This window comes from Triturus cristatus, chromosome 2_2 (genome assembly GCF_964204655.1).
Source record: "Triturus cristatus chromosome 2_2, aTriCri1.1, whole genome shotgun sequence".
NCBI classification, from domain to species: Eukaryota; Metazoa; Chordata; class Amphibia; order Caudata; family Salamandridae; genus Triturus; species Triturus cristatus.
In genome coordinates, this window is record NC_140582.1 from 357,035,389 (window position 1) to 357,055,668 (window position 20,280).

The 20,280-nt window shown below is 42.8% G+C and overlaps 1 protein-coding gene across 5 annotated transcripts in view; it reads right to left on the minus strand.

The window, feature by feature from the left end:
• Positions 1-20,280, minus strand: part of ZGRF1 (zinc finger GRF-type containing 1) — a 619,324-nt gene that overhangs the window by 387,690 nt on the left and 211,354 nt on the right. For all 5 annotated transcript variants that reach the window (XR_014978114.1, XM_085641436.1, XM_085641435.1 and 2 more), the window contains exon 9: positions 7,159-7,242. Coding sequence is in view for 4 of the 5 variants with exons in the window: in XM_085641436.1 (XP_085497562.1) it covers positions 7,159-7,242 (84 nt within the window). In the remaining variant the exon portion in view is untranslated. The remainder of the gene's footprint in view (positions 1-7,158; positions 7,243-20,280) is intronic.

Consider the following 20,280-nt stretch of genomic DNA (forward strand, 5'->3'; position numbering starts at 1 on the left):
CACGAGGCAAAGGCAATCTATTGTGCTGTGCGATATCTCACTAACCAATGGCAAAAACGAAGGGCCGACATATCCTCCATGTGTACAAAATGGAGAATCTCTTTACAGATATATGACACTATGCCCGGGATCTTCTGACTGGTGGAACAATTAGACTCTTAATAGATGAAGACATAAGGTATAAAACGTAGGACAGCTGAAATGTATAGTACCATGGAAATACCTTCATTGATATCCTGCTAAACAATGGAGAGTTCAGAGTTTAGGTGTTTTTAGGTCGAAACCTACCAGCCTGCACAGGTTTGCTAACGACATCCTGGGGACATTTGGAAAGCTTCCCTGGGAATGCACTCCACCCATTGCTGACCATTGACTTTGTGGATTGTAACTCACATTTCCTTGCTTTCTACTTGCTGGCTTTATTTGTTGTACGCTGTCCAGCTTGAGGTCGTCCCTCTCATTGTCCATTCCTTACTAGATCCTTCCAGGTGCACCCTTTTTGTAAATGGGCCTTTAAATCTTGTTCTTATCTTGTCACATTTGCTATGCTTTTAAAGACAGAGGTCAAATGTCAGGGTCTAACTTCCAAGAAGCTTTTTGTTTACTTTTCTTTCTCGGACTTCAAAGGGAGAGGATGTATGTGATAATTATGCTGGCTACTGAGGGTAGTTCTGGTACTTCTGAGGTGTGGTGGAAACACATTTTTTGATATGATCAAAACAAATCAATACACTAGGTGATGAAATTGCCACACATTATAGTTTGTGTGGTGTATACTTTTATCAGCAAAACTGTATACCTGTGCAAATGTAATGGTCATTTCAATTGAAGATGTGTTGTCTGTAATGGAAGTGAGCTACCACACCATGCATACTCCAATTTACCCATCTACATCATTGTACTCTAGGTCACTGCACTTTATGACACTGTTCCACTCTGCACCACTGGAGTCTACCTCAATACACTCTACGCCTCTCTACTATACATCACTGCACTCTACAGACTACTCTGCAACACTGCACCCTCTACGACTGAACTCTATACCACTCTACTCTTCGACACTACAGTAAATGCCACTGTATTCTATGCCACTGCACCACTCTATGCCATTCGTTTCCAATACACTCTATGCCAATGCACTCTACTCTACGCCACTGCACTCTGTCCTGCACCACTCCACTTTGCAACATTGCACTCTCTGCCCCTGAACTATAGGCGACTGTACTCTGTCCCACTGCACTACAGGCCACTGCACTCTACTCTGCGTCACTAAACTCTATACCTATCTACTTCACTCTACCCCACTGCACTTTATGCCAATCCACTCTAAGCTGCTCTAATATACTTTGCACCACTGCACTCTAGTATACCGCACTCTATTTTATTCCACTTCACTCTACGCCACTTCACTCTACGCCAAAGCACTCTATCCCACACTGCTCTACTATGCACCACTGCACTTGACACAACTCCAGTCTACGCCACTCCACTCGTCGCTGCACCACTCCACTCTCACCATTCTACTCTGCAACACTGCTCTCTGCCAGTGCACTCTACTCCAATGTACGCTACTCTGTACCACTCCACTCTATACCAATCCACTCCACACCACTCTAATCTACTCTGCACCACTGCACTCTACGCCACAGCATTCTGCCCTGCACCATTCCTCTCTATGCCACATTACTCTACTCTAACCACTGCACTCTATGCCAATGCCCTCTACAATATGTCACTTAAAACCAATGCACTTGACACCAATCTACTCTGCATCACTGCACTCTACGGCTCTGTACTCTACATCACTCTATACCACTGCACTCTACACCATTGTACTCTACATCACTGCACTGTATGCCACTGTTCTACTCTGCACCACTGTACTCTATCCCAATACACTCTATGCCACTCTACTATACACTACTGCACTTTAAAACAGACTACTCTGCAACACTGCACCCCCTGCCACTGACCTCTATGACTCTACTCTGTGCCACAGCATTAAATGGCACTGCACCACTCTATGCCATTCTACGCAAATGCACTCTATGCCACTGCACTCTACACCTATCTATTCCAATGCACTTTCCTCTGCATAACTACACTGTACTCTTCAACACTGCACTCTCTGCCCCTGAACTTTAGGCAACTCTACTCTGTCCCACTGTATTCTACTCTGCACCACTAAACTCTATGCCTCTCTACTTCACTCTATGCCAATGCCCTCTACACCACTGCACTTTATGCCAAATCTACCCTAATCTGCTCTAATCTACTTTGCGCCCCTGCACTCTACTCTATGCCACTGCACTCTACACTACTTCACTGTACTCTGAAACAAACGCCTCTTTGTCACTGAATTCTACTCCAGTCTGTGCTATTCCACTCTATGCCACTGCAATCTACCCTGCGCCACTCCACTCCACTCCACTCTACTCTTTATCACCCTACAATACTTTACTCAAAACCAATATACTACGGCACTGCTTCCTTCACCACTATACCCTGCACCACCCTACGCCACACTACACCACTGCATTATACCACACTCTAATCTGCAACACTGCAGTTTCTCTGCCACTGTACTCCACATCACTCTACTCTGTGCCATGGCACTCTATGCCACTGCACCACTCTACTGTATGCCAAAGCACTCTACGCCAATGCACTCTTATGCTACTGCCCTCTACGCAACTTTACTCTACACCTCTCTACTCTGCACCACTCTAATCTATGTCAATGCACTCTACCCTGCACCACTCTACTCTAAGTCAGTGCAATGCACACCACTATTCTATGCCACTCTACTCTACCCTGCACCACTCCACTCTATGGCGCTTCACTCTACTCCGAAACAATCTACTTAATGCCACTGCACTCTATGCTACTGCACACCACGCTGCACCACTCCACACCACTGTACTCTACTCTGCACAACTCTAACCCTTTGTGCTCTAAACAATTGCACTCTACTCCAAAGTACTCTACACTGCTTACTCAAAAACAATGTATTAAATGTATTATACGCCACTGCACTCTACGACAACTACTCTGCACCACTCCACTTACACCACTATACTCTAATCTGCAACACACTACTCTTCACACTGTTCCATTCTAGAGACCTATTTGCTTTGCAAATGCTTGTTTTTAGTCGTTTTCTTTTTCTTTTCTTGCTTTTCTTTTGGCGCCAATTGCAGTCCAGTGTTTTTTTCATAAAATGTTAAAAACTAATAAAATGCCTTTGAAAGAAAAATAAAAGGTATTTTGCTGGATAAATAATATTAATGTTTCAGACTTTCAACAACATTTGTTGAAAATTTTCAGCTATATAAATTATCATCTATAACATGTATACTAGTATGGCAAATTAGAACTTGTATCTAAATTGCTGTCTACTGCAGTGGTTCACACTCTAACAAGGACAGTTCCCCATCACTTTGGTGCCTTGAAGGGATTTACCTGGATTTCTTCCCTCTTACCCTCAGTTCAGATAAGACCCCAAATGTGTCCAAAATCTCAATTGTTGGAGTCAAATCAACGTTTGAGTCATAACTATAAAGAAAGATAAAATCTGCATATTATTAAATATTATGCTGAATACCTACCATGTTAAGCCCCTTGACAAATCCTTTCTGCCTAACATCACCACCCAATAGCTCCATTGCGAGAGAGGGTAACCATGTGAGGTGGCTGTTTCCATTGGCCACTGGTGGAAAATGATCCTCTTCATATAGGCTCTCAGTCCAGTGTACAACATGAGCCATGCAATCAAGTCTGGTACAAACTTCAGAATGTCTAAAGCCACATACAGTTGGAGCACTAGCTATCAAGTGCATCAACATCTGTAGTTTACGATCCTTCCTGGGATGAAGCCTGTCTTGCTCTGGATGAACTAAAACTATTAGGGCTGCAAGAATTTGTCATCAACATTTTCCCACAATTCAGCAGGTAAGTCATTAGAGCAATGGTTTGTCTTCTAGCAATTAGGCAAACACTAATTTGCCTTCAGCTAGAGCAATAGGTATTTCCATTCCATTCTACACAGGTGATAGGCTGGGCAGGACTACTGTACCAGAAAATCTAGCAAATGATCCATGCATAGTGCTTCACAAAAATTTCATTAATCCTAAAAGGAGTTAATAAGCCTACACCTGTCTTCCCTTTAAATGCTGTTAATGATTGACCTCAGGTTCAAGATGCGCATCACAGCCAACTTCTCCCTGGGTGGAATCCTCATATACAGACCACCAGGACCCCGCAACAATTTCGCCATCGACATCACGCCCTTTGTCTTACCCACCACATTACCGAACCCACCCACATCACCAGACACCTATTGAACACAATCTTCAACTCAATCAGAAACATCACCGTCGACAAGCTAGCATCTATGACCCACCACCACAGACATACCACCAACGAAACAGCCCGCCACAGCTGGAAAAACATTACAGAAGAGGAATGGGCTTCGACTCTCTCGGTGCACTGGCCCGAGCACACCACGAACTTGCCAAAAGCTGCCAAGAACCTCAACTGCTGGATCATCGCATGTTCCAAACTCCTGGTTTCTCTCGAGCACAACCCAAAATTAATAAGAGTCTGACCACAGGCCATCAGCTACAAGGAGGAATGCAGGCTAATGAAACACCACTGCAAGAAACTGGAGTGCAAACGGAGAACAAGGCATGACAACTCAGATAAAGACATCTTCAAATCAGCCCTAAGACTCTACCACCAGCAAAAAGGAAACCCCAAGCACACAGGTCTTGCAGATTGCAACAGCAGCAAGAAATCTTAGCCATCATGAACGATTTCCCTGAGCCTCCTGCTACCTCAAGCAATATCAACCCCTCACAAGACCAACCACATACGGCAACCTAAACCAGACCCCATCACCATCGCAACTCGACTGCCCATCAGGCTGGAAGAACAAACCCTAATCTTGTGGCCTACCATCACCACCGTCTAAATCACTGCTACCAAGAAGATCATCCTCTTGGGGGCCCCATTTGACCGCTGCCCCCACCATGATCACCAAAGCACTCCTACCAATCAGCAAAGCACTAACATCCATCTGCAATGCCTCCATCGACACAGGCACATGCCGAGACACCTGGAAACAAGCCACCATCACATGCCTGATCAAGACACAATCCGCTGACCCAGCCATGCTGTCCAACTACAGAACCATCTCCCTCCTATCATACCCAACAAAGTTTTAGAGAAACTAGTCAAACGACAACTCACCAACCTCCGGCTCCTTGACACCACAAGTCCGGATTCAGTCCTAACTACAGTGCAGAAATAGCACTCATCGACGCCACATACGACATGCACAGGATTTTTGACAGAGGAGACACGGCAGCCCTCATTCTTCTGGACCTCTCTGCAGCATTTGGAATGGTCTCACACCCCAACCTCATCAAGCGCCTGCACAAGATTGGGTTCCAAGGACCTGCTCTCCGCTGGTTCTGGTCCTTATTAATGGATGAAACACAAGCTGTCTGCTTGGCATCTTACTCCCCTGAAGCCTGCAAACTCATCTTCGGAGTGGTTCAAGGTTCATCGCTCAGCCCAACCCTTGTCAGCGAATACATGATCCCTTAAGCCAATGTCATACGTGCAAACATCAGCATCCTCTCCTACGCAGATGACATGCAACACATACTCTCCCTCGCAAACAAGGCCCATGACACAAGAAACAAGAAACAAATTCACTACCTGCATTACTGAAGTCCCTACATTAATGACAGTTACTGCTTCAAACTCAACACTCAGAAGACAGAAGGTGTAATTATAGGCAAAAACACCTCACCATGGGACGCCAGTAGGTGGCTGGCCGGACCAGAACCCACACCCAGCATCTAAGCCAGGAACCTCGAAATCATCAACAGCGAACTGGACATGACTGCACAAGTCAACACCGTCACTGTATACAGCTCCCGGACCCTAAAGATGCTGAGGGAGATCTTCAAATGGCTCCTGAGCAAAACTAGAAAAACTGTCTCTCATGACCTAGTCATCAGCAAGTTGGACTACAAGAACACCCACTTTACTGGGATCACCTAGCAATTAACTCACTAGAAGACTACAAACCCATCGAGGACTTGGCAGCCAGACTCATCCACAACCTCCCACACAGAACTCACATCACACCTCAGGGAACTACATTGGCTCCCGAAACACAAACATGCTCATTTCAAACTCCTCACAAACACATTTATTGCACTACACAAGTACACCCCAACCTACCTGAACAGCTGCATCTCCTTCCAGCAACCACCCAGACATCTCTGCTCCGGAGGACTCCAACACGCACACATCCCATGCATAAACAAACCAGATCAGGAGGAGAGGCGTTCTTTTACATCGCTCCTGAAGCGTGGAACAGCCTCCCATTCCACATCAGAGCCTCCTCCGCTCTTCTTGAATTCCGAAAGAAGCTGAAGACCTGGCTTTTCAATTAACCAAATTACCATAGATAGGGCTAGGCACAAATACCTGCTCAGTACCAGGATACCGTCACGGGTGATTGTATGCTTCACAAATACATATACCATAAAACCTAACAAGGGTGAAACCGGTCCTGGGTTACTTGTGTTGCAGTTCAGAGAGCACCTGGCCTGGCAGTTCAGTTGTGTTAGGTCGCGTGCGTGACCTGCACCTGTGTAGTGCATGGCTTCAGAGTGCACTGATCACAGAAGGAGCGATTCTGTGCTCAGTGACTCACTAGGCCCCAACCGCTCCCCAAATCTGATAATTAAAGGCCATGAATAGCCGTACCTTTCTGCGCATCCCTTCTGTTTCCAACAGATTATCTGTCGCCAAAATCAAGTGCAAAATATCACAGGAAGATGTACTCTGGCGCGATTAACCCGCCATATTGGACACGATGCCATTAAAGGCTTCGTCCTGACTAGTAGCCACGCTAGCCTTCAAGCTTCGGCAGGAGATCTTGCTTCCCGCCACTTATAGAGAATTTGGAACCCCCTCCCGGCATCCTGTTCTTTTGCCTTGGGCAGACCTTCTCTTGGATCCCTCCTGACTCCTCCTTTCTGCCCTTACATTCCAGCACCCTGTTCCTGCCCCCCCCCCACCTCCACCACCACCACACTTTCATTCTGGTCTAGCCAGTTCCCTGCCTCACTTACTTACCTGACTGCACTTTGGATGGCCTCTGTCATCATTACTGGGACTCCGTGAGATTCTGGCATCATATCCACTGGAGTGTAACTTCGCCTGAAAGAGAAAAATACATTAATTCTGCAAAAACTGAATAAAGAGATAGCCTCCAAAAAAAATACATTCATTACCCATCAGGTCAGTGCACTGAGCTTGTGGCTCCATCTATTCATCTCTCAGGCTTTACCAACTCACTCATGCGCTATAGATGGAACAACATTTGAAAGAGTTCTAGCCCTGAACGCAGACCATGGACTAATACCTTACTATTCGGATTGGGATCTATTAAAAACTATATCCTTCTTTCTTGGATTGAAATGACAAGTGCCTCTATAGTGCACAGTTTCTTGGATACCCTGGGTGAATTGTGGTCTGAGACAAAGGGGAAGGAATCCGGTCTTAGTTCTGCCTATTTCTTGTACGTCACTTCTAATGGTGTACTTGTATTTCCTTTCCAGGTAATCACTCGTACGGATTTCCATCTGAGGTGCTTGTCTGCTTTGGTATCAACCCTGAAAGTATCATCTTCTCTTCTCTGTTTTATCCTTCCCATTACCTAAACCGCCTGTTCCCCCTGGGCACAGCCATTGGCACTTGTTATAACTCTGTGCTAGAGATTGTTCCTTAGAGGTACTGGAAGGACCATCTTAGTTCCCGCAGTTTCGAGACTTCAGGTGAGAGAAGACTTGACAGGTTGGACTGTTCCCACTGTAGCCAGGTTAAGACTGATTTGCATATTGCTGGGTCCAAACTGAGGTGGCATGGTGTGCAAAATAACAATGGACTGAGATGCAGCCCGAGAAATTACCAGTGGCTGAGATTAGTTGAAGCATTCCATCCATCACGTTTTTATATGCTTCATTGTAACATCCTAAGTGGGCCGGGCATGCAGAGGCGTGGGTCTCATGCACATTGTGCCACCCGAACCAAGCTAAACCTGCCTGATGAGCCCTAATAAGGGCAAAACTGGTCCTGGGTTACTTGTGTTCCGGCTTAGGAATGACTTGGTCTGTCATTCGGGCTGGACTGTTCCCACTGGAGCAGGGTCAAGAATGATTTGCATAGGGCTGGGTCCAAACTGAAGTGGAATGGTGTGCAAGATAATGATGGACTGGGATGCGGCCTGAGTGATTACCAGCGGCTTAGATTAGTTCAAGCATTCCATCCAACACTTTTCGTATACTCAAGCTTTGAAGTAAGTTGCACTCCACATACGACCAATCACTTGTGCAGTCTTACAGAAATCAATGGAGGAGGAGAACAACACTGTCAACACATGGGGGCAGGGGACAGGAAAATGTTGTTCTGCATCACAATTATTTTATTATTCTTTTAAATGTAATCTCTTTAAAAAAAATATAAATACTAGCACAAATCAGTAAACACGGCAAGAATTAGTAGGCAAGGCTTCATTTGCAATCAACATACCTATTAACGCAAGGGAAGGTGAACAACCAGGACTTCACCACACCCATCAAGAAGTGAAATTCACTACAACTTCTACCAATGACCACAAACTGCCCACATAGGCAGGTAAGCCACAAGAAAATCATCTACGCCCGATTTGACTGAATTTCTTTCTCGCCTTGCCCCTGATTTTGTATAATTGAGAAGAGAGAAAAAATGCAGACAGAGGATCAACATTTTTGGGACGTCTAGGGAAGCAGTAATTGCTTGATACTGCTTCTCACTTGAAGTGATTTTTTATTTAATTGTTCTTTATTAGTATAAATCAAGACAAACAGTAATTCAACAGTTCCTTTCTTCAATGCTCAGTACCATAAGAGATAGACCAATGGACTAGAATAGCAGCTGGTTGGACAAGGCAGCTTTAACATCGACAACCCTATCCATGTCGGTGCTTGGCAAAAAGCATGCACAGCTATTTAGAGGAGCTGTTGTGCAGGCACATGCATGTAAAGGTAAGTAGAAGCGCTCCACAGCATGCACCGGTGTGTAGTTTATGGGCCAGACTGAATCAGTGATTATATATATGGCATCATGCAGTATGCGAGAGTATATGATCATGTCGCGATTATCTTTGTAGCTGTTTGTCAGGTGACTAGTGCCAGGGGAGTAGATTTCCACCTCGCTATTGCACCTAATGCCATTGTCCTCAGCCTGAGCCCACTTAGATAATTTGGTTTTACAGACTTCGACCAAAAGGAGAGCTTTGGATCGTGATAACATGCAAAGTCCCTTTTCGTGAGATCCATCGCTAAGTCAATGTCGCTGTTTGGGTGCATAGTTTATCAGTCCGTGTCATTATCTGTTTGCACAAACTGTGCCAGAAAGTCTGGCTCACAATGCACGCCAAGGTCATAGGATACAAAATTGCTAAACCTGCAACTCATCTAGGGCAGCTGTGTGACACATTAGGAAACATCCAGTTAAAAAATCCAACGGGTGTGAGGTATGTGATGCACAAAACTGAACTGCAGCAACTTAAGACATATACGCTTGGATACCTTAGCTACGCGATGCAGAAACGCTAACCAGTCACTGTCTTCATGTTTGCGGTCATTCATGGGTGATCTCCGTGAGCCTTGGCATTGTGTTCCTGCTTGATCGGTTCCAGTATCACTGGAAAGATGGAGGGGAGGCACAGCCAGAAAATTGGCTGTACTAGAGTTCTCCCTCATTGAGGGCCTATAGCAGGACGCTGGAAATACGGAGTATTCCCAGGAAGAGATATTGCACTTTCCAGCGTGCGTTAGTCGGGCCATGGTGTCTGAGCAACATAGGAGCAAGTTGTGCTCTAGCTCTTCCAATGAGTTGGCCTGCTTAACAACTGTCCAGGACAATGACTGATACGGCCAGCCGGAGCACGAGCAGAGCACTAAGGGAGCAGCAGTGTTCCTCGCGCTCTTGTCTGGAGGAAGAATGAAGGGTTCATTGATGTCTCACTTGCGTAGAGTATTCCCTAGTACCAACAAAATGTAATGATCTATTAATGCCACTTCATGTCCACAGCTCGTCCCCAACAATGCCACTGTGCCAGGGGGCTCATGCCAAATACAGAGCTCCACTGTCCAATGTGATTAAAAATAATCTGACTTGGATGCATGTGTCTGAAAATGTACCAACTGCTTCCTAGCCACAGTCTCCAATGCGCACAGCGCCAACTGCAGGCTGAGGGCAGAGCACCTGCAGCACAGTCACCACAAACCTGACAACTGAATCCTGTGCAGTTGTTGTCTTTTGTATCCAGGCCTGCTGCACTGGGCCCAGCTGCTCCTGCGCCTGGGGGCAAAATCACTTCAGGTTCCGTGGGGGTGCCGCATGTCCATCTAGGCCCAGGAAGTGGCATGGGGTTCATTAGATCCAGACCACAGGTAACTGATGCTGCTGTGACACTCCCTATTTGTCTACACTCTCCAGAGACTCCCAGGAGATCGGATGCTGGCGGACGATGACTTTGCCAGCCACGAGCTCGCTTAAACTGCAGCCTCTATATCTTACCCTGTTGGCCACACCCTCACTTGAAGTGAATCCTTGACATGGTTGCTTTCTGGAAGCAGAGGCTTACTTCACCTGAACTTGTCAAAATACTGACTACTGATTTTTTCCAGAGGGTCAGCAGGGACACAGTGGGCAGCTCAAAGGCAAGTCATTTATAGTGTGTATGCAGGTACTGGAATGCATCAGCAACCAAGTGCACCAGTTTATCACCATACCACAGCTACTGGCAGAAAGTCAACGGGTGGCAAGGGAATTACATTTTATTGCCCACCTTCATCAGGTATTAGATGCCACTGATTGAAACCAAGTATCACTTTAGACACCCCGCGAAAGGGAGCCGCATTTCTGCAACAGACACCACTGGCACTTTATTAATGATTAAGCAGTCTGTAACGTCAGAGTCTTCTTCACTGATGTGTATCCTGTTTTCCAAGGTGCAAGCAAAACAGCTATATTCTTCTGAAAGTCTGCTCTTGCAAGCCAGTTTACTGGGGTTTTCAGAATTATGCGACTACTAGAGAAGTGTAACTAACTCATATGGGGACAGCAAGTAAATGTAGGGAATGGCTGCTTCACAAACACAATCATTCATAACTTTACCCCATCACAATACACACACATAACACTGACATTGAATTCATACATGTGTAGAATGCCTGCTACATTCTCAAGGTAACTACATCATGGCAAACCTCACGTCTTTGTTGCAGGCGATGACATGTATTCCTTTTCTCACCATCTCCTTACGCGCTTTGAACATCCAACCACACAGGCTCAACATGTGCAACCAAGCATTCACCAGTTTATGAGCCATCATTGACCATACTTTTGGCATCCTTGTTTCAGATATCTTGACCATATAGGAGGTGCTCCCGTATTCCCCAGAAGTAGTGTGCAAAGTACTGTAATCTGTTTAGTTTTGCACAACACTGTCAGGCAACGTGATGTACATGTAGACCTTACCATAAGCTATGGCCCTGTCCAGAATCCTGGGTGGGACATGGAACAGAGGTCAGGGTCTTCAGCTGCATGGCTGAATGGGGGCTTTACACTGCACCTGAGCTGCAAGTTTAGTTGCTACATCACTGTGCCTAGACTGTGATCAGTAAATGATGACTATGGCGGACTATGATACTGTCCACATATACCATCCTGACACACCAGTGCTGCACTACCACAATATCACATCCAACCTTGCAAGTCTCATTGCAATATTCAACCACAAACACATTACTCACTTATTTATCCTAATATTCAATTTTACAACTACATACTTACATCATTCACCCACACTTTGAATTTCAGATTACATCAGTACACAATTCAATTCAATTAATCTTTATTTCGGTTTAAAAAACCATAAAAGATACACATTAACAAATTACATATCACAATAAAAACGTTGCATTTCATAACCTTTCAAAAGGGTACCGCTAGACCAATGCATACATTTTTAGAATCACATTTCTAATATAAGACCTTTGTTAATCGTAAGAAATGAGTAGCCATTAAAAAAAATTAAAAATTTAAAAACAATATAAACGTTTTGAGGAGTTACAACAATTCTCATTATAGGATACCTGAGACTAAACATGTCATATCTATCATCCCTAAATTGAGGTTCCCAGTCATTAAAATACTAATACAAAACAAGGTATATTTACCAATTCTAATATTCCAGTTAATTTATTCCTTTTTAGTACAGTATAACTTATATAAAAGTACTAACAGCTTTCTACATGTAGTAAGTAAAGTGCAAGTGCGAAAGTCCAGTATGGGTTTAAGATATTCAACTAAAATTTCAGACCTTCCTTTTTTCTTGTTAGGCTTACGCCAAACAGGTACCTGCTAACACTGAAAACTACAACTTGCAAAGTGTCAGTTTTCAATATTCTTTCTGCCTCGCAACAGGATCTTGTATCCAGTAGCCGGCAAATGGGTTTAATCCATTTCCTTCTTTGTTTTGTATAGGCTGCGCAGAAGAACAATAAATGTGCATCATTTTCTTTTGCACCCGTGTGACATAAAACACAACATTCTGAGCTTCCATCCCCTTGTTTCTGGACCCATTTTGCTATATTCGAATTTATCTGTAATACACCGTAACGAAATTTCAAGTATAGGGATTTCGCTAACTGTGGCTGTATCTCATCCATAAACAGCTCGAAACTCCCAGTTGGTTTCATTAAGAGGAACCGTGTAGTTAAAGTACCTGGTGCTGTGCTATGAGAAAAACTATCTTGGATATGGGCCCAAAAAGTTAGCTTAAGTATTTCTTTTGAAACCATGGACAAACCGGCCGGTTCCTCTTAAAAGTGCTTAAGTCCTAATTTGTGAAACCAGCCGTGGACATGCTTCAACCATGGCAAGCCTGTACTATTTTTGAGCCTTAGAATTTCCTCTAGTCCTTCCTTATAATGAACAAGCTCTATTGTTGACCACAGTCGCACCCAGAACAGTAATGGTCGTTAAATTACCTGGCAGTCTATGCGGCGTATATTTAGGTCCATTACAATGGGTTTTAGTGGTGTGCACATTGGGAGGCTTAGTAGTTCTCTTAAAAACTTGTTTTCACCTATCATTAAAGTATTGTCACTTGAGGGCCCCCACAGTTCTGCTCCATATAGGGATGCCGATTGTGCCCTACATTAATATACCTCAAGGACAGGGGATACCGCTTTAGACGTACTACTCTCGTGATTTTTTATTATAGGTAGAGAGTTTTGGAGTAAAATAGTCTTGCTTTTCTCCAATTGCGGTTTCCAAGTCATTTTGGTATCCAGAGTAATACCTAAATAATTAAAATTTTCGACATATTCTAGCTTCTGGTTTTTCACAGTTAAGTTTAAAAAAAAAAAAAGTATGTGGGTTAACTGCCATATATTTTGTTTTGCTAGAATTTATTTCCAGACCTTTAGCCTCGCAATACACCCCAAAGGTATCTATTAAAGTTTGCAAACCTTTGGGGTTTGAGATATTAAGATGGTGTCATCTACAAACAAGAGCGCCGGTATTGGCACCCCCCCTAAATCATGTTCACAGCCCAATAAATATTCAGGTATATTATTTACATATAGTGAAAATAGGGTACACATGTAGTGGGTGGAGAATTACAATGCATGTAGGAGTACATTTACACATTTAAATATTCACCTGTTTTTCCCTACATTTTCTTTATAAACCATACCTATGAATACCACCTATGTGTCAGAATTCTCTGCTGCTGTTATGTAGGTGAAGAACTCCATAGGCCAAGTGGAGCTCTCCGCCAACAATGAGAAACAGGAAAGGCTATACAAAAAAAGAAAATAGGCCATTCCACAAACATCAAAAGACCACCACACAATTTTCCTCCTGGAATTGAAGTCCCCTAAATGGCTGCGGATCAAGAAGAGAGAGCCCTTGGTATCTCCCAAGAGGAACTGGAGCATGTCTGGGAGAAGGTCCTCCAGAGCTATCTTCATTTCTTTAAGGGGACCTCACACCCTGGTGAGTAATGCAGTGCAGAATGAGATATGGCAGGGCATAGCCTTAGTGCAGTGGGTGTTTGCACCCAAAGAGTCAGAGAATGCCATGACCGCTATAAGGACCTCCTGCACTGCACAAGGCTGAAGGAAGAGGATTTGCTTCGAGTATCTTCCGAGCCTCATAATTAGTACCCCAAGTTCTCCCCATTGCACAGAAGTGTATTTAAAACAGATTGGCAGACCTCCCACAGACAGCAAGGAGATGCAAGTCTTGAAATTATTACTTTATATGTAGATTTAAACTTTTGTAGTATAACATCTTATGTTTGTGTTTTCTGTCCACGTTATTCATATTAACTGTTGTCCTATAAAATGTAAAGTTGAACGAATGCAATTACTGTAAATACTTGTTAATTATATTATAATTTTCGTTTTCGTTATTTTTTTCTTCAATGTACTAAGTCATTAAGTTTGTAACCATGTCTACTTCCTAGGAGGTGATGAGGCCAGCAATTACCTGTCATCAGGTGATTTCTCAGAGCCTTCAAAGGTGACGGCAAAGGTGAAGGCACATCAAGAGATGCAAGCTGACCAGCATAAAGAGTTCTGCTGCCTCCCCAAAAGCAGCCATTTCTAGTTGGAGTTGGTACATATTTTTAGGACAGTTTGATTTTTTTGTATCATCCCCAATGGACATTGTATATATGTTGGTCCCTGACGTTATCAATGAGTAATTTTTGTTGCCCACACCTGTCCTCCAGGTTGACTTTTCTTCCCTCGTCTCGGACATTATTTTTATTTCTCCTCTTCGAAGGACAGGTGACCTACACACAAAAACCATGCCCCAATTATGTTTTTACAATAATTTCTTTAGAGAAGATATTTGAAAAACTTAATTTTTCAACCCAAACATGGATCTGTTCTTACACTTTTCTATATGTGTAGATATGTCTGTAGATGTAACAGAGTGTACTGCTGTAAGGGTTAATGTCAATTCATCATCAAACAACTTTATTTTGGTTCGAAGAACCATAAAAGCACACGAATGTGAACAAATACAAAACTTTCATAAAACACAAATTTCAAAACTCAGTTTGCTGCAATGCAATTGATTGAACTACTAAAAATTCAAATTGCGACCTTTAACACAAATGGTGTGATGGATCCAATGGAGTGCCCTCAATAAAATATTTACATACTAAGACAAGGTGCCAGAAAAGCAAAAACATCAAGAGAAAGCCCTAAAGTGGCTCCTCATGGGTCCGTTATGCCATCCAGCATACCAAAATGAGACTCAAATCCACTGGCCATCACAAAGGAATAAAGTGCATAGTGCAATATATCTAATCTCCCACATATGTTAATCAACAATCTCAAATATAATACATTACATTATTCTTAAAATACCAATCTTCAAAGTCAGATGACACACAGGTGAAAGATGCATGTGATATTTATTGTAAATGTTTAACAATAAATGTGCCTCAATTTACATCAATAATGGCGGGTTGGGTGATCAGAAAAGACAATGGGTAGAGGATAGATTATTCATGGAGGTGGTGAATGTGTCCAAGCTGTAAAGTAAGGGGTGTGATGAGGGAATATGGGAGGTCATGCTTGTGCACAGTTGAACAATAGGGGCCCACATTAGGTTGAGGGTCTGTTTGTAATGTGGGAGCAGGTGATTTTGTGGGAGTTGCAAGTGAGTTGTTGGTAGAGTATGTGGGTGGGGTGGGCCTTGAGGGGTGGTGTTGTTCCTCAGCAGACTAAAACACATGACTTTACTCTGCAGCTTGACACAGGCCCCAGTGTCATATAACCTGCATTATTTCTATGGACAAGGCACTGTGCCTTGCATCCTCCCTTGAAAAGCAAAGCAGATTCTGGTGCAACTGCACCACATCTTGAAGACTTCTCAATGTTGCAACATGGATCCTTGTGAGATGCCCTTGTGTGTTTCGATGTTGTGGAGGTTCTCCCCCATTTGACAACTGCTACTGGGGGAACTGATGCTTCTAGAAAACAGGCTTTGCACATGCCAACCTCTCCCCCACATGCATGGCCATCTGACAATGTATTATCCATTACATTAAGGGCTCACTTCTGGGAGGTTGTGTGAGGGAGAATGTTGAATGAGGGAGACACACTCCACACCAGTGGTTTCTTCTCCCTAATAAGAACGGAAGAAGACTAAAGTTGTTCTGCATTTAAAGGCAGAGTATTGGAGTCAACTGAGGTCTTTTTTTCAGATGTTTTCCTAAGTGGAAGCAACAATATCCTTCTCCTCCTTAGATTTTATATTCTTTGACTTATGGCAAGAGAGAAAAGGGAGAAAGACGAACAAAGTGATGAAGGGAGAAAGCAGAGTTGAAATAGAACCTGCAAAAGTGAATTGAAAAGCAAGGATGTGTAGGATGGTGGAAGAAAGAGGCAATACGGTGGAATCAAGACTCTGTATTCTTGATAGTACCACTTTGGATCCCAGCACCTATTTTTATATAAATTAAGTACTACTAGCAGAATTAGTTCAGGTTCAAGTGTTGTCAAAAACCTTTAAAGTAGCATACTGCTCAACTCTTCATTGTCAGTATTTTGTAACCCATTTGACTTCATCTTTGCTTATTTTAAAGGCCTCACGACAGAGGAAAAGAGAAGGCTTTTGTGATGCCATGTTTTAAGTCCCCATGTGTTAAGAGGAGACACATTTTTGTCCTTGGCGGTTTTCTTTCTCAACAAATTTCTAAGTTTTATGGATCCCATTAGGGCTTCTTTGCTTCTGGTCACGGTGCTCTAGATAGCGTTTATCTGTCAATACTACCTCAGATATTTACTTCCCAGACACCAAACAGTGTTTTGCCACATTTCCTATAGTACTCCTATGAAAGACGATTGGTAACAGACTCTTCTCATCTAGAACTTGAACCATGTATCTCTGTAGGACTTGTACTTAGGGTAAATTGTTGTCATCTTCAACACATGGGTAAGTCGTAGCGTACCTTGCCCATTTTAGAGGTATCTTTATAGGCAGTACATTGGTTCTTACTGAAAAAATGGCAACTCTCCTCATCCAAAGGGGGGAATTTTGGAGTAAAGTATTTACAGCGTAAGCAATACGATAGAATATTTACAAAAGTCCAGACCTTGTTAGTGCCTTATACTTGCATTTTTACTTTAATGACAAAACTACAAGGAGACAGACAGATGACTCTCAGTGAAAGGACTGCATAGATTTTTTCTGTGTTTCTTTCATCCACATTTTAGTACTCAGGAGATGGGAGGCAGGCTTGTGGTGGATTTTGAAAACACCTCTAGGATGTATGCAGTGCTCCCAGGATCTACCCTGTTAAATGCACCTCAAAGACAGTCTCCTATGCATTGTATGAATAAACTTGTGAATCTCCCTTATGTGAAAGTTTATTTGATGTCCGTGTGCTCCAATGAGGCTACCCAGAAACCCCTCCAGTAAAATCCAAGTAAGTGGTTTGTTTCCTTCCTATGAAGCTTGACTCCGGCCCCTCTAGGGACCTCTTCAGCATTAGGATTAACCCCCTCAATTCTTAGTCTGCTCATATTTTCTTCGTGTATAAGAGATTATATCAACACAAGGAATGTGCATTAGACACTTGTGTAGAGGAACAAGTTCCTTTCTATTGTTTATATGTTGAGAAAATGAACTTAAAGAAACACCAGAAAAATTTAGTTTTTTTCAAAATTTATGGAGCTGCATTGCCTTACCCCTTTTTTTTTGTTTTCTCTCTTCTGAAAGAGAGAAAATAAAAAGAAACTTCCCAGGTGCAAATAATCCCATAAAAAGCAAAAGCAGTACTGTCACTTTAAGTCAGCAAGACTCACCACAATCCCAATATGTATGTAGCAGATGATCACTTACTTAAACAATACTTACTGACCTTTTATTTATTTTTAATACCAATATCATTTATATAATTGATTCTCATCCTCAAGATGTTCTTTACGAAAAAAACATTTTGGTGGACAGCAAAACCTTAATATAAACGCAGTTTCAAGTCCTGTTTCAATAAATGTATTAGAACAATGAAAACTGTTTTTAGAGATGGAAAACTCATATTTCCAGTAACTATTATGCAGAAAGTATGAGCCAAATAATTTCAATGTAAGCACTGGAAGCCAAAGGAGATGCATGAGACGCCACCTCCTCTGAGGAACTACTAGAGGGGAGTGAAAGGGAGAACTAACATGAACCTCCTGACTGTCTTTATCCACTATAAGAGTTGAATGTAACCAGTGCAGAATGCTAAAAGATTATTTTGAGGTTTTGACCGAGAGTGGATTTCCAACTATATGATGGTTTTAAGGATGGGCTTGAGAGACATGGACAACTCAAACATTAGAAAAAGGGAATTTCTCTCCCAAAAAAATGATTACAGTGCGATGCATCCTAGGCCTTCTGGGCACATGATTGACAAAGGACCATTTATCCATTAGTGGGAGAAACATTTTTTCACATTCTAAGCACACTGAAATTAGAGCAGTGCACTCATCTAGTTTAGCTACATAGTAGAATGTATTGAGAATCTCATGACTTGGAGGTTAATACTCAAAATATTTTTGACCTGTTCACTGTGAAGTCAAGGTGAGTATGCAGATTCCTCGTCGTTGGTGTCATTACCCAACTTTCCCTAGAAAAGACCAATACTGCAATCCTTTAATGATGTGGCAAGAGGACATATTTGCTCAAAAATTAAAGCATCTTTATTTGGAGACCTCTGTACAGATTTATTGGACTTGTGGATGCCGATCTAAAGCTCTTTACTTAAAAAGCATGTGGGATGCAATTTAGAGACTGAGCCCTTCTCAATGATGTCCATGACAACTTTTATAAGGCCTGGTACAAGAAGCATCCTAGTGGACATCTATGCTGTAGTGTCTTGAAAATCAGTGACCAACCTGCAGTTTGATATATAATATTGTGTTTGGTGGCAGTCCTCGCCACAACCACGTGGATCATAAAAATGTTGTCTATGGTCAGATTCTTGTTGTGACCTTGGAGAAGAAGTTAGGTTCTATTTTCTCCCAGAGTCTGAGGAAGAACCAGTAAGGCTCTGACCATTGTCCATCAAAGAACTCTGAGACCTCCCTCTAAGTATCCTGGATCTGCATTTCTTTTGCCTTTTCTCTTCCCTATGCAGAATTTTGACACTGTGGGCTTTAGCGTTTTATGAGGCACTGTCAACCGTCACAGCTGAGGAAAAGGGAACATATATGACAGGAATCATTTGTGTAGTACGTTGTGACAACATGTCAGGTGGATGAGACACCCCATGACACTGCATAAGATGGTGTTGGTGGAGACAAGACTGGCTGAGAAAAAGCTGCTAGTAGCCACCAACTCTAGAAGTGAACCTGATTGACTGGAACCTTCCATTTGGGGGCTGAGAGTAAACAACTGATACTTTGTAACAAAGACTATTTTGAATCCTTTAGGTATGGCAGTTACAGAGAAGGATATGGATGAATTTTGGAAACTGAGTACCCTGTAAGGTAATCAAAGCACCCCATGATAGCACATATGCTCAGAGGATTGGTATACTTATTTTTCCAATTTATGAGGTGTGTCTAGGTGAGATATTGGTAGACAAATTCTGTTAACATTATCTTTTAAGACTGTTTTGGAATATTACTATCATCATCTAAAAAAAAGATTCCTTCTTTCATGGTTTCCTCAATTTGGAGATGTGTGTGGGGGCTGGGGTGTCTAGTATGTCGATGTTAAAGAGCTCTTGAACATCTACATGCACCCACTAACACAGACCCTAGAGCATTCATTATCTTGTAACTCCACCATACACGGGCAACTTTCAGATCCACATTCAGCTAGACAACAGGCTTACAAACTATTCCACCAGCTCTACTTGCCAGGACCTTGTATCTTTCGGTTTGAATGAATGTTTCTTTTTCCATGACGGAGCCAAGAGAGAAAACCTCATAATGGGGGACTCCATATCTCGTCTGTTTTAGGGCCCCACTAATCTAACAGGCTCCAACCTAAACTGAACAGAAATCTAAGAACTCATGACTCATATTCTATTCTGAACTCTCATTGGACACCCCAGCCCCCCTCCTCCGGTTAACGCAGTAGTCAGTTCTACCTTGTAAAACGGTCAGTGCCAGAGCTTATGTGGCTAAT